This window comes from Neovison vison, chromosome 2 (assembly GCF_020171115.1).
Source record: "Neovison vison isolate M4711 chromosome 2, ASM_NN_V1, whole genome shotgun sequence".
Taxonomy (NCBI): domain Eukaryota; kingdom Metazoa; phylum Chordata; class Mammalia; order Carnivora; family Mustelidae; genus Neogale; species Neogale vison.
In genome coordinates, this window is record NC_058092.1 from 107,043,113 (window position 1) to 107,056,775 (window position 13,663).

At 40.7% G+C, this 13,663-nt stretch overlaps 1 protein-coding gene across 2 annotated transcripts in view; it reads left to right on the forward strand.

Moving 5' to 3' along the window:
* OTUD7B (OTU deubiquitinase 7B) overlaps positions 1 to 13,663 on the forward strand; it is a 57,033-nt gene that overhangs the window by 21,095 nt on the left and 22,275 nt on the right. The window contains exon 2 of one of the 2 annotated variants that reach the window (XM_044239151.1): positions 10,036 to 10,185. In XM_044239151.1, the coding sequence (XP_044095086.1) occupies positions 10,101 to 10,185 (85 nt within the window). In that variant the 5' untranslated portion in view covers positions 10,036 to 10,100. Of the gene's footprint in view, positions 1 to 10,035; positions 10,186 to 13,663 lie in introns of those variants that run through there. The other variant, XM_044239150.1, reaches the window with a different exon arrangement.

The following is a 13,663-nucleotide window of genomic DNA, read 5'->3' on the forward strand; positions in this document are numbered from 1 at the left end:
CCCAGCATCCTGGGATCGAGTCCCACATTGGGCTCCTTGCTCAGCAGGGAGCCTGCTTCTCCCTCTGCCTTTGCCTGCCTGTGCTCACTCTCTCACTCTCTCTCTCACAAATAAATAAATAAAATCTTAAAAAAAAGAAAAAAAGAAAAGAGGGGGTTAGAAATCTCAAAAAGAGTATTTAATTTTTAGAATTCTTATTAAATGAGGCCTTATTTGTGAAAGTGCTTTAAAAATAGAAATTACAACAAAAGAAGCTATTTTTACTGGACAGGTGTACAGATGTATTTGCATAGACCTTGATTATGTGTATCCAGGGGGTGAATGATGACATTTGAAACCAGTAAATAATTCACAAGCCTATTTTAGATATAGATTAGCTCTCAGTCATCCATACACATGGACTAGCTTGAATAATTTAGAATGACAAATATTTGTTACACATCTACTATGTGCCAAGCAATTTTTTAGGCCTGTTTAGAATTTTTTTAAGTATATAAGAAAGGTGCCAACCTCAAGGATCTTAATTCTTTTTAGAATGTATCTTGATTTTCATCTTGATGATCTCTTACACATCCTTTAAGATCTAGTTTGAGAAATCTTCCTAACCCATCCAGGTAAACTAGTTCTTATACCTCTTCCTACCCCACTGGGCATGAATAACATGTTTAGATTTCTCCCAGCAGACTGGAGTGCCCCAAAGGTAGGACTCTTGGCTTCTCTTCATTTGTATCCCTAAGGCCCTAGGGCAGTGCCTGGTACATGGTGGACCCAGTAAATTTTGATTGAATGACAGATAATCAGATTGGAGAGATAAGATGCTAGTATCAGGAAGGCCAACTAATATTACAAGGCAGTATATGATAATAGGAAGTGAATTTTGCACATACAGGGCCTAGAGGAGTTCAAGTGAGGTCTAGATATGGCCAGGATAGATGAAACTTGCAGATGGAGAAATTTAAACATAATAATAGTAATAAGATAGCTTTCTTTGAAAGGAGTTATATAATTTTATAAAAGACAGATTTCTTTTTCTAATTGTTTGGGGCTCTTAAAAAATCAGTAGTTGTGTACTGAAGGAAGTTAATTTACCAGAAGGAGTTTACACAATGAATTAATTTCCTATAGATAACTAATTGTAGATAGTTCATAATTAGAATTTTTTTTTCCTTCTGCTATTTCCTTGAGTAGAAGTTCTCTAATTGACAATGAAATGACAAGTATTTAAGAATCAAGAAGGGGAGAGAAGATTGTCTTCAACTAGGGAATGTTGGTTGATTCAGAGAATGTGTTTCACTATTAGACTAGCCTCTGTTGATCTGTAGTATTTATTTTTTTCTCCCATGTCAAAAGTTTAGTAATCAGAATCTTTATAAGGGCTTAAGTAGAACTTTTATTTTTACAGACTGTTCTTTTAAAAGTTGAGTGTACTAAGACTCAAACCTTGAACTATCTTTGACCCTCACTGAAAGAGAAAAAATTCGTTGTATGTGGCAAATAGAAATACTGGTTTGGATCTAAAAAAATAAACATTAACATGACTTTTGTTTCTATTCAAGTTACTGTTGTTGTGCCAATTTTATAATAATAGACTTTCTCTCTGACTCTCTCTACCCTTATTTTTTTAAAGGTCACTTCTGTTGTACACATCTTCCGAATTATTAAATTTCCCAAGTAATTGTAATCCAAGGAGCCTTTTGTCAGTAACACTGAGAAGACAAATGCCAGTTCATAAGGAGTTCTCTGTGAACTTCTCCCTGATTTTTATATCAGGATTTCGCTGTTAATGGATTTGTCCATTAGAGATTCATTTTGCTATTGGTAGGCCTGATTAAAACAAACAAACAAACTGGAATTTTTTTTTTTTTTTTTTAGATTTTATTTATTTGACAGACTGAGATCACAAGTAGGTAGAGAGGCAGGCAGAGAGAGAGGAGGAAGCAGGCTCTCTGCCTAGCAGAGAGCCTGATGCGGGACTCAATCCCAGGACCCTGAGATCATGACCTGAGCCGAAGGCAGAGGCTTAACCCACTGAGCCACCCAGGCACCCCTAAACTGGAAATTCTTGAAAAAATAGTTAAATCTTGTTCTGACACATGCACATACTAGTGGTAGTTATAAAACCATGAAGCCAGTTCTTGAGTCCTTACTGGGTTGTATCCACAATAGCATATAGTAAGCTAATAAATTGTTTTGGAATGGTAAATTATATGATTGAGTTTTTGGGGTTCAGTTTTTCTCTTAAGTTTGATTTAGGGAGAGTAAGTGGCTCTTCCTTGAGCATATAGTGTCGTGGAGGTAGAAAACAACCCAGAAATTGTGCAGAGTATGTAGGAGGAGATGTGAACATTTTATCCCAAGAAATAGACAACATGCATGAGATTAAGAGAATATTATAAAATCTTTGAATCTGGAATGAGTAGTGTAGTAAGGGATAAATGTGCGGAGGAGGTAGGGTTGGTAGATTAAGGCATTAGAATTTTAGTAAATATGTGTCAATTTGCTATTACTGGAAATTTGGGAATGAATGGGCTATTTAGCTGTGTCTGTACATCGAGGAGAGGACAGACAGTTTTCTTTTGCTCTTATTTTTGAGGGACCATCTGGTAGAAAGTACAGCCCAAGAAGTCCTTTTGCAACATTTTCTTGGAGGCTTAACGAATTTGAAAGACACTGGAATGGAAATGATTGACTGGGTCCTGTGTGCATGTGTTGATGGTACCTTTGCAATGGCTGTGGGCCCGGAGGGTTTGTTGGGGGTGAGTAGAGAGTGCTTTCGGAGGAAAGGTACAGGGGCTGTACTGGGTACTAGTGGAGCGAGGTGGAGTATGTCGAGGGAGTTAGGCAGAAGAAAGGCAATTGACCTTTTTTGAGGGTTTACTTTGTGCCAGGCACTGCCCTCATGTATCTTCAGTTAGTTAATGCTAACAAAAGGTCTGAAATGCAGATATTTTCTCCATTTGATACGTGAAGAAATGGAGGCACCAAGTGGTTATATTCTTTACCCATAGTTCAGCCCTTAGTAGGTAGACTGGTATTTGAACCTGAATCTGTCCAAATCCAGAGCCAGTTCTCACTGTCTCTCTGTCTCTGTGTTGAAAGCAGTTACAGCTGGGAGGGTAGACTGGCACGTGGGTGGATGGCATGTGCTTTTGCCATTTGCCTCCCTGGACTAGGGGTGCTGTGGTGCAAGGGTCTGGCCTCTGGGGTCCAGTAGGCTGGGTTTGTGAAAATCCTGGCTCTGCGGCTTTTTCCATTTGTAATCTCAGGTGAATTACTTAACCTTTGTGAGCTTTAGCAATCTCATCTGGTGAGGTAGGGTTGATGATACAAACAAATCTCTTAGAGTTACTTGGAAGTTAAAATGAAATAATATCTGAAGCTTTAACACATATTACTTCCTGTCACTTCTTTTTTTTCCTTTTAGACCCATCTTTCTGTCTCTCAGTTGTAACATAGGTCTGCATAGGTCTCTTTGGTATGGAATTTGGTCATATTCTCTCTCTTTTTTTAAAAGAAGGTTATATTTTGCTTCTTTCACTTGTAAGGACCCATTTTAATTAAGAACAATCTGCCAAGAGAGTCTTTCATTTTTCCCTCCCACCTAATCAGGAATTGTGTGAAATTTCTAAGGGTTTTTGTCCCTCCTCCTTCTCCCTGTCTGGATTCCTTGGGACTGACATCATAGACATGGAGGAGTCTCTGACCTTTGAAAATTCTTGACAGTGTTGAATATTGTGGTTTTCCAGTGAGTTTTGGGAGGAGTTGGAGGGGACTCAGGCACAGCTGTAGTGCATCACTAGGACTGGGAGAGGGTATAGTGTGAGAATGTGGACGCTTGGGGATGTAGTAGACGAGAAAATGTAGGGTCAGTAGTTTCTCAGGCATTTTAACTATTATTATAATAGTTATCCATAATCAGTATTTAATTTTGGGTCATCTTTCTCCGTTACTAAATAGTTGGGCATGCAGAGCATGCAGACTGATTGTAATGTTAGTCTGAGTTAATGTTTAGGAAAAGAAACTTGTTGCAAATAATGTCATATAACAATCTTAAGCAAATGTCTTTGAGATGAGCCACTGTTTGAGACCTGCCTGTCTACAACACTGATTATCTGATCATCATCGATACTGGGGTGTGTGTGTGTGCGCGCGCGCATGGTGGGGTGCTATACAAATACAGTTCAGTTTACTTGAACAAAAACTGAGTGGTGCTTGGGTTTTAGGGATACAGGATGAACAAGACAAAATTCCTGCCCTCAAATTGCTCATGGTTTAGTGGGGGAGATAAATGTGTAAATAGACACAAGTACTCTGTGGTGTGTAAATAAAATCACAGAGGTGTAATAGCAGGTGCAGCAGCAAGGAGGAAGAGAGCAATTTAAGTTGGGAACCCAGAGAAAGTTTTGCAAATGAGGTGGTACTCAGGGTAGTTTCATAGAAGAGGTAAGAAATCACTTGCTAGACCAAAAGTCATTCCAGGCAGCGGGAACAGCAAGGGCAAAGGAACTGAAATGTGAGCACATGGTGTACCTGGGGAATTACCAGGACAGAAGGGGGAATGGTGGCAGGTGGATGAGGCTGGAGAGTTAGGCAGAGCCAGATTGTGAAGGCATCTGATGCTTTAGTCATTGAAGAATTTAGAGTCTGGAGCTATAAGGCCTATTTGCATTTTAGATTGATCAGCCTCCACAGCATCCAATGCCTGGAGAGAGGAAGAGGGAGAAATTAGGAAGCTATTTCCTGGAGTCCAGGTTATAAAAACCTGAGAGAATAAAATATTTGTAGCTTACGAAGAGTGTGGGATGGATTTAAGAAATTTTAAAGGTGAAATGAGTAGTCCTTCATAAAGGACTGTTTGTGAATGAGGATAAGGTAAAAGAGAATTCCAGGGTGGCTCCCCGGCTTTTGTGACTTGGCTAAGAGGACGGATGATGGTACCTTTTGCTAGAATAGGCAACACTGGAAGAGGGGTAGTTTGAAAGGGGGAAGGGCAGAGATGAGAGAATGAGCTCATGCTTTTAACATGCTGAGTTTGAAGTGCATATGGGATTCCTAGGTGAGCTGGAGAGTTTGGGGCTGTGAATACATTTTGAAGTCATCAGCATTTGGTGTTCAGGGGCATGAATGAAATTCTCAAGGAGATGATATGAATTAAGAAGATGGAAGGCCTGAGGTAGAACCTTCAGTGCACTAACCATTGGTTAGGAAGAGGAGTTCGCAAAGGTGACCAAGACACGGAGCCAGAGAGGCAGAAGAGTGATAAGTCTCATGTGCTACAAAGAGATCATTTTAGATAAACAGTAAGGAGAATTGTGATCTTATTGTAAGTCAGTGCCATTCTTCTTCAATAGAAGCCCATTTTGGTAGGATGAGCACTGCATCTAGATGAGAAAGTAACATGTGAATGTTGATTTTAGGGAGTTTTACAGGGTAGAGGAGAAGAACAGCTGGCAGGTAGGAACAGGGGAGTCAACCTAAAGGAACTCCTCTTGCTTTGTTTCATATTTTTTTTTATGAAGTTGAAGGCAAGGTCATGCATCAGGAGTTAGGGAGTGATAAGAATTGAGTAGGAGAATACTGGAGGTGTGGCCTAGTAGCTGAGAACATTGGTTGACTTGTCCCCAAGTTAAGCAGAAGGCAGCAGTGTCCCATGGAAAGTAATGAGACTGACTGCCATTTATTTGTAGTTGGGTTCCTCTGCATGATTATTTGATCTTACCTTGCTCAGTAGGCCCAGGTAGTAGCAGAGAAGTTGAGTGTGGGAGGCATCAGGTCGGGCAGATGAAATAGAAGAATAGTGGAACTAGTTTTTTACTGGAAAATAAGTGACCAGTTAGCGGGCTCACATTTAGTTAGGCAAGAAGGGACAAAGTGGCATCTAATCCACTTTTTTCCCCTCAGTTGTCACTGTTTTCCAGCTCACCATCGTGAGATGAAAATATAGAGGTGTAGTAGTTTAGGAGATGGCAGAGTCCAGGACTGAGGTGCTGGAGTGGAGATGAAGGTCTTTGCATTTGGTGAGATTATGAAACTCTTACAGCAGAAACATTGGATGGATGGTGTAGGTGGGTGTTGAATTTGCTGAGGAAAATGGTAGGATTTAAAATGAGGGCAATATAAGGCAGGCGTCTAAGTCTTTAATGCGTATAAGAGATAGGCACAGCCCTTTCCTATGTGAAAGGATTCAGTGGGTAAGAATCAGTCCTGTTTTGGGGTAATGCCCTAGTGCCTTTGGAGGCAGTGTGGTATAGTAGAGCATGTGTCCAAAATATCTGGGTTCAGACTTTGGACAACGCATCTGACTTTTCAAGCCTTATTTGTTTCTCTGTTAACACATTTTTATGTGACAAAATGCTTTCTCTAATCCTTGTCTATGCAAATGCCATCATTCTTGGGTGTGGTTTTATTGTTCTGGAGAAGAGAACACAGGCCATTATGTGGAAGTTACAGAGGGGGGTGGGCTGGTGATTTAATTTAGAAAAGTATTTTCTAACGATTAGGTCTGTTCAAAGTAAGACGGACATGGTGGCAAAGGAATGAGTCCTCCATCAAGGCTTGTATCTATGTGAAGACTGGGTGATTTCTCTGTCAAGAGATGTAAAAGAAGGATTTCTGCTTGGGGGCAGACACTGAATTAAGTAATCACTAATGTCTCATCCAGTTGGAGGACTGGAGGGTTTTGCCCCCAGTTGAGATTTGTTTAAACACCATTCAATCAACAGATGTTTGAGTGTCTCCTCTGTTTTGTTTGAAAGTTTAAAAGCCAGTATTTTCTTTTTTTTTCTTCCTGTGTGCTGAGACAGAGCCAAGGACTGAGTGTTTTAGTCCATGTTGTGACTATTTCCCGTTTGGATTTTGAGAAGTGCCAGCCAAGTGTTGGTGGTGACGTAACAGAAGCCACTGTCCTCACCTGCTGGGTGGGGTTCGGGTGGAGCCTGTGGCCTGCACCTGGAGGCATCAGATAGAAGAATGAATGTGCTGCCAAGAAGTTTGGTTTAGTGCTTTGAATTTTTTGGCAAGTCATTCTAGATAGTTTTGGATCTCTGAATTACTTCTCAAAAATAATTTTTTGAAGAAAGACCTACTGTATTGGCAAATGAGGTCTGTGATGCCGTGACATTGATGGTTTTTTTATTGGCCTGTGTCTGGCTGGGAAATTGCCTACATGCCCATGGCTTAATCAACTCTTCTCTCTTCTGCTGAGCATCTTTTTTCTGATTGCTATTTGTCTGCTTACTGTATATCTCCCACAGTCTTTCCAGAAAGTTATTAAAGTGGCTTTACTGAGTTCCTTTGAATATTTTTTTTTTAAAGAGAGAAGATTGAAATTCATTTTGAAGCTATGCTCTTGGTCTTGGATTAGTCATACTTTCAAGTTATTTGGGCTGCAGCCATCTCCTGTGACCTCTAAGAAGTGACCGAAATGGGCTTGGAGAAGAAGTTCTTGCTTATATTAGGGGAGGGAGAAACCATTCATTTATGAATTCTGAAGGAATTTAATTCTTAAGTATAAAATGTAAAGAACTAGTTTATTTTATAACTTGACATTTTGAATTTGAGGTTGTTAGGCCAAAAGTTCCCATGTATTGGCAGCATTTTCTGACAATTGGGATATTGAAATGGAAGGAAATTAGATATAGATAATACACAGACTAAAAGAGAATGTCAGGGTCATGGTTTATGAGGCTATAGTGAACAGGAGAAGTTCATTTTTTAAACCTGGGAAGGATCTGAGAGGTCATCGAATACAAGTCTAGGATAAACAAGAGGCACCTGAAACCCTGTAAGTAATTGGACCAAAGCCACCAGGCTAACGTATATAGGTGTAGGTAAAAATCTTACGGGGGCGCCTGGGTGGCTCAGTGGGTTAATGCCTCTGCCTTCGGCTCAGGTCATGATCCTAGGGTTCTGGGATCGAGCCCCGCGTCGGGCTCTCTGCTCCGCAGGGAACCTGCTTTCTCCCCTCTCTCTCTCTGCCTGCCTCTCTGCCTACTTGTGATTTCTCTCTGTCAAATAAATAAAATCTTAAAAAAAAAAAAAATCTTACGATACAGGGATGGTGGAACTAGTGACAGTACAGATGTCTCTTCAGAAAAGAGAGTTTCTGGGGGCGCCTGGGTGGCTCAGTGGGTTGAAGCCTCTGCCTTCAGCTCAGGTTATGATCCCAGGGTGCTGGGATCGAGCTCTGCATTGGGCTTTCTGCTGGGCGGGGAGCCTGCTTCCTCCTCTCTTTCTCTGCCTGCCTCAGCCTACTTGTGATCTCTGTCTGTCAAATAAATAAATAAAATCTTTAAAAAAAAGAAAGAAAAGAAAAGAGTTTCTGAAATGGAGAAATGGATTGGGACCATGGAAGACTCTTAGAAATTGAGGGGTGATAGGAAGTCCGAAGGACCCTAGAATTTCTCATTTGCCAAGTTAAACTGAAAATGGATTGGTTTGGTGCTGGCTGGTGTGGAGGTTCACTTAGTCATTTAATCATTTACTCATCAGGCATTTATTGACTGCCTGCAGTGTTGTAGGTGCTGTGCTAGGTGCTAGGTGTCGGGGCTACAGATATGACTAAAACACGTCCCTGCACTCAGATTAGTGACTTCCTGGTTTTATGACCCACAAATCATTGCTCTTTATTTGCTTACTATTTCTAAGGAATGCAGAAAATCAGGATCTGATCATACCACCAAACAAGCTGTGTCGTGGGATTGGAGGAGGTCTGAAGAAAAGGGATCTGAGTCACCCTTAGACTTCAGGTTGTTTAGGAGGAGCTGTTTCTGCAGTCACCTGAGTCACCTTTTACCTTTGAGAATTCTACTTTTGGTCTTCTTTAAAAGGCGAGGGATTGGTGGTTGTGACGGGGCAGGTGTGTTATAGTTGCTTTGGGATCAGGCCCTCTTTTCCAGAGAACCCATCTAATGTGGTAGAATTGGTCAGAGATTGTTCTTCACTCTGTTATTGCTTCCTCAGCTGGGACTGCTAACTTTAGAGGAATGTGGATTGGTGCCAGGCTATCAGGTCAGGGACAGAGTTTCTGCCAAAGTCAAGTCTGAAAGAAGAGATCTTTTTCAGGTGAACTTACTTGGCTCACTTGTCCGCAGTGGAGAAAGGCATATTTCCTGGGTTCATGAAATTAGTGGGCAAAAATTAACTTTCGTGTACCTTGGAGATCTCCACTCTGCTTTGTGTAAAAGCTTATTTTATTTTGAGTAGTTTAAGCTTAATCAGCTTGCTTCTTCCATGTCCTCAGCTAGCCTCAGAACACTAGTCAACTCTAAAGTTTTTCAGTGTATAGTATTCATTTGTTCATTTATCCATTCATTCAGCACATATTTACTGTGCCAAGTGTTACATGCTGAGGACACAGTAATGAACAAGACACACAAGCATTGAACTTTCAAGAAACTGACGTATTAGAGGGGGAGCCTAGACAGCAATCTATTAAAATAATTTCAGGTTAAATCAAGTGCCGGCAAGGAAATAAACAAGGTGGGGAGTTCTTCAGGGTGGTAGTCTGCTGCTTTCTTCCATTAGCTTAGATAAGCAAACTGATGGATGGAAACGGAATACTCTAGAGAGGTAGAAGAAAAGCATTATACTCAGAATGACATTAGGTCTGTGATTAATTTAGTAGTTAAGAAATTAATGAGGGGGGTCACTGGGAGGCCCAGTGGGTTAAAGCCTCTGCCTTCTGCTCAGGTTATGATCCCAGGGTCCTGGGATTGAGCCCTCATTGGGCTCTCTGCTCAGCAGGGAGCCTGCTTCCCCCTCTCTGCCTGCCTCTCTGCCTACTTGTGATCTCTGTCAAATAAATAAATAAAATCTTAAAAAAAATTAATGAGGAAGAGCATTAATTAATTAATTAATTAATAATTAATTATGAAGAGCAACATTTAGGAAACTAAATGTTGCTCTTCATAATAAATTCAGCTGAAATGAATGAACCAGGATCGTTTATCCATTTGGTAAGGAAGCTGCTGAAATTGGGCTATGATCATCCTATTTCAGTGTAATTTGAGCCTTATGTGTTTATTTTCTCCTCAGGTGGAGGGCTGAATTTTGATCTATGTCCACCCTACCTCAGCTGCCTGAAAGTACTTAATGATCACATGACCCTGGACATGGATGCTGTCTTGTCAGATTTTGTCCGTTCCACAGGCGCAGAGCCTGGGCTGGCCCGAGATCTCCTGGAAGGTAAGGAGTCATGAGGGGAAAGATGAGAAGAGAGAAAGTAAAATACAATGTTTATTGTTAGGATGACTTGGAACATTTAAAGGTGATCAGAAAGATACTTTGTGTATGGCAGGCCTTACATTTAAGTTGCTTCTAATAATCCACCTAATGTGTGACTCACCATAATTTTAAAATGCAGAAATCCCCTTTCACCTTGAATTTTTGGTGTAGCTTTCTCCACTGTGAATGTATGCTCAGGTAATGCAAGTGAAATTTTATATTAATCCACTAAAAGTACAATTCTGTATCTGTAAGTCTTTTTCTTTACATATAAATGACTTTAGGATCATTTGTGGCTTTGTTTCTTTCCTTCTCTAATTTGTTTTTTTTTTTTTTTTTTAAAGATTTTATTTATTTATTTGACAGAGAGAGATTACAAGTAGGCAGAGAGGCAGGCAGAGAGAGAGAGGAGGAAGCAGGCTCCCTGCTGAGCAGAGAGCCCGATGCGGGACTCGATCCCAGGACCCTGAGATCATGACCTGAGCCGAAGGCAGCGGCTTAACCCACTGAGCCACCCAGGCGCCCTCCTTCTCTAATTTGTATAGGTGACTCTGTGTAGAGTGAATTAAGTTAATGTTTTTATTTTGCTACCTTTGTTTTCTTAAATCTGTATGTACACTAAGTGTGAACATTCTGATTTTAAGGCCTTTAAGGCTTGGAATCAGGTCAGTAGAATTGTTTGGTGTCATAATTAACAGATGTTTTTTGAGGATGGAAATATATAATGACACAGATCGCTAAGCCTGAAGAGAAATGGAAGATCTGGGTTTAGACTCCAGTTTGCTAATCCAGTAGGACTCTGCCCTTGACTGGCATTTTTGGTTTTATTTCCTACTACCTTCTCCTCCTTATGCTTCTGCCTGGCCCAACTTGTCACCTTTCCCTGGTCATATTAAGTTGTTTTCTAAGTCTGCAGTGTTCCTTCCTTCATTATTCTCCTGATCATTCAGGATTCAGCTCAAATGCTTCCTCTTCCTCTAGTAACGTGTTTTTGAATGCTGTATGTGTGAAGTACTTGAGATATATTATTTTATTCTTACAGTCACTCTACAATATAAGTTTTATTATCCCACTTTCATAGTTTTAAAAACTGGGGTTCAGAGAAGTTAAGTGGGATTTGAGCTCAGCCGATCTGATTTCAGAGGCTGGCTCTTAACATTTATGTTACAGTTAATATTTGTGTAATCTCTTTCTCTCACACACACATGTGCATACATTTCTGTGCTATGAAGGAAAGGTTGAAGGTACTATACGAGTGTAAGAGATAAACCTAATTTAGGTGCAGAAAGGCCTTTCTAAGGAAGTGACATTTGAGCTAAACCCAGAAGGGTGGGTGGGAGTAGCAGCAGCAACACTAAAGGGACAGAGAAGAGAGTGTTTGTTGATAGAGAAGCTTACACAAGGACCCAGCGTGAAAGAGTTTGGCACTGGGTAGGAAGAGTGAGGCAAGAGTGATAGGAAATGAGTAGAAAAGGCAGGAAGCAGAATTTGGGGCCCTTTGTGGACTGTGGTAAGGAGTTTAAATGTCATTCCGTGTTTAGTCGGAAGCTGGTGAAGGGTTGTAATCAGGGGAGGGATGTGATGGGATTTGAATTTTCGCTGAAGGATGTGAAACAGACTGGATTGTGGCCAGAGAAGTGATCAACCCGGTTAAGACTGTTGCTACAGTTGAGGTGAGAGATGGTAGTGGCCTGAATTACTGTAGTGTCAAAAGGGAGAAAAGTGGATGGATTTAAGATAGAACTTAGAAGGGAAGTCAAAGGGCCTGATCTTCATTTTCTCCCTGCTTCTGTCTTTATCTCTTGCTTTTCCCTTTAAAAGTTAACTTTGGTGTAAAGAACGAATTCGAAAGGGGACATGCTAGGGGAAGAGAGACTAGCTGAACCTCTTCCAAAGACCAGGGAACAATCTTGAGGGCCTGCATGGGCACAGTAATAATAAAAATGGACAAGAAAGAACAGATTTGAGAGATGTTTCATGAGTACAAACACTGACTAGATAGTGAGGGCAGAGAAGTAGTTGGGTCTGAGTAGTGAGGAACTGAATTTTCTGGTGGAATTTTCTGGCCTGAAGGGCTTGTGATACCATTACCAATTTGAGGAATAGAGAAGGAGAAGATGAAGCAAGTCCTAGGAAGGAGAATGATGGACATTCAGTTTGGGACAAGTTGGCTATTAGGAGCTGATTTTAAGGAGTTTACCACACAACTGCAAATACAGAGCCAGTGTTCAATACATGTTCTGTATTTCCAACTGTGTGATAAACATTCATTTATTTATTTGTTGAGTCAGGACAAAAGTCCTTCATTTTTCAACAGATATGTATTGAGTAGCTACTGTGTGCCAAGTTCTAGGTACTGAACAAAACAAAACAAAACAAAAATCCCAGCCCTTATGTTCTAGCGGGAAAAACAATCAATAAATAATAAACATGATAACCAAATCATTGTAAAGTGTGTGTTAAGGTGTGAAGTGCTATGGGAAATGATGAGGCAGGTTGTAATTTTTACTTGGGTAGTTAAGGCAAGCCTTGTTAAGAATGTGACATTTGAACAAATATCTGAAAGAGTTGAGGGATTGTCTGTGTAGATAAATTGGGAAGAGAGCCTTCCAGGCAGCGGGGAGATTGTTGGAAAGGCCGTAGGTGGGAGCAGTCTTAGCATGTTTGTAGGAACAGTAAAGAGGCCAGAGCCACTGAAGTGGTGTGAGCAAAGGGAGTTGGAACAAGTGGTGAATGTAATGGCTCAGAAGTAAATTCATCAGGTATTAATGATTCATACAGCTTAACTGGAAAATCAGAGTAATAACAAGATATCACAGCAACAGCAATAAAGACATATATAAGACCTTATGTGGGGGCGCCTGGGTGGCTCAGTGGGTTAAAGCCTCTGCCTTTGGCTCAGGTCATGATCCCAGGGTCCTGGAATCAAGCCCCACATCGGGCTCTCTGCTCCACAGGGATCCTGCTTCCTCCTCTCTCTCTGCCTGCCTCTCTGCCTACTTGTGATCTCTGTCAAATAAATAAATAAAATCTTAAAAAAACACTTCCTGTGTATCAGTGCTTTTAATTCATTTGATCTTCATAACAGTCCTACATGGAATCATCTCCACTTTCACAGCCAGGGAAATTGAAACACAGAGAAAAGGCTGGAGAAGTAGGCCAGGTCATAGAAAGTCTTGAATGTCAGACACAAGGGCCTAGAATTTACTCTGTAGGCAATGGCAGGCAGTTAGCAGTTTTGATTCTGGAACTTAAATGAACAGAACAGAACTGTGCTTTGGAAAGATTTATCTCATGGGATACTTTAGAGTGGATCGGAGGTGGAACAGTGGATGATAGGAATTGAACTGAGGGAGTAGCAGGTGGAATAGAATAGAAAGAAATGTGAACAATCATATAATATATTATTTACTGAATAATATAACTGGAGAAAGCAACA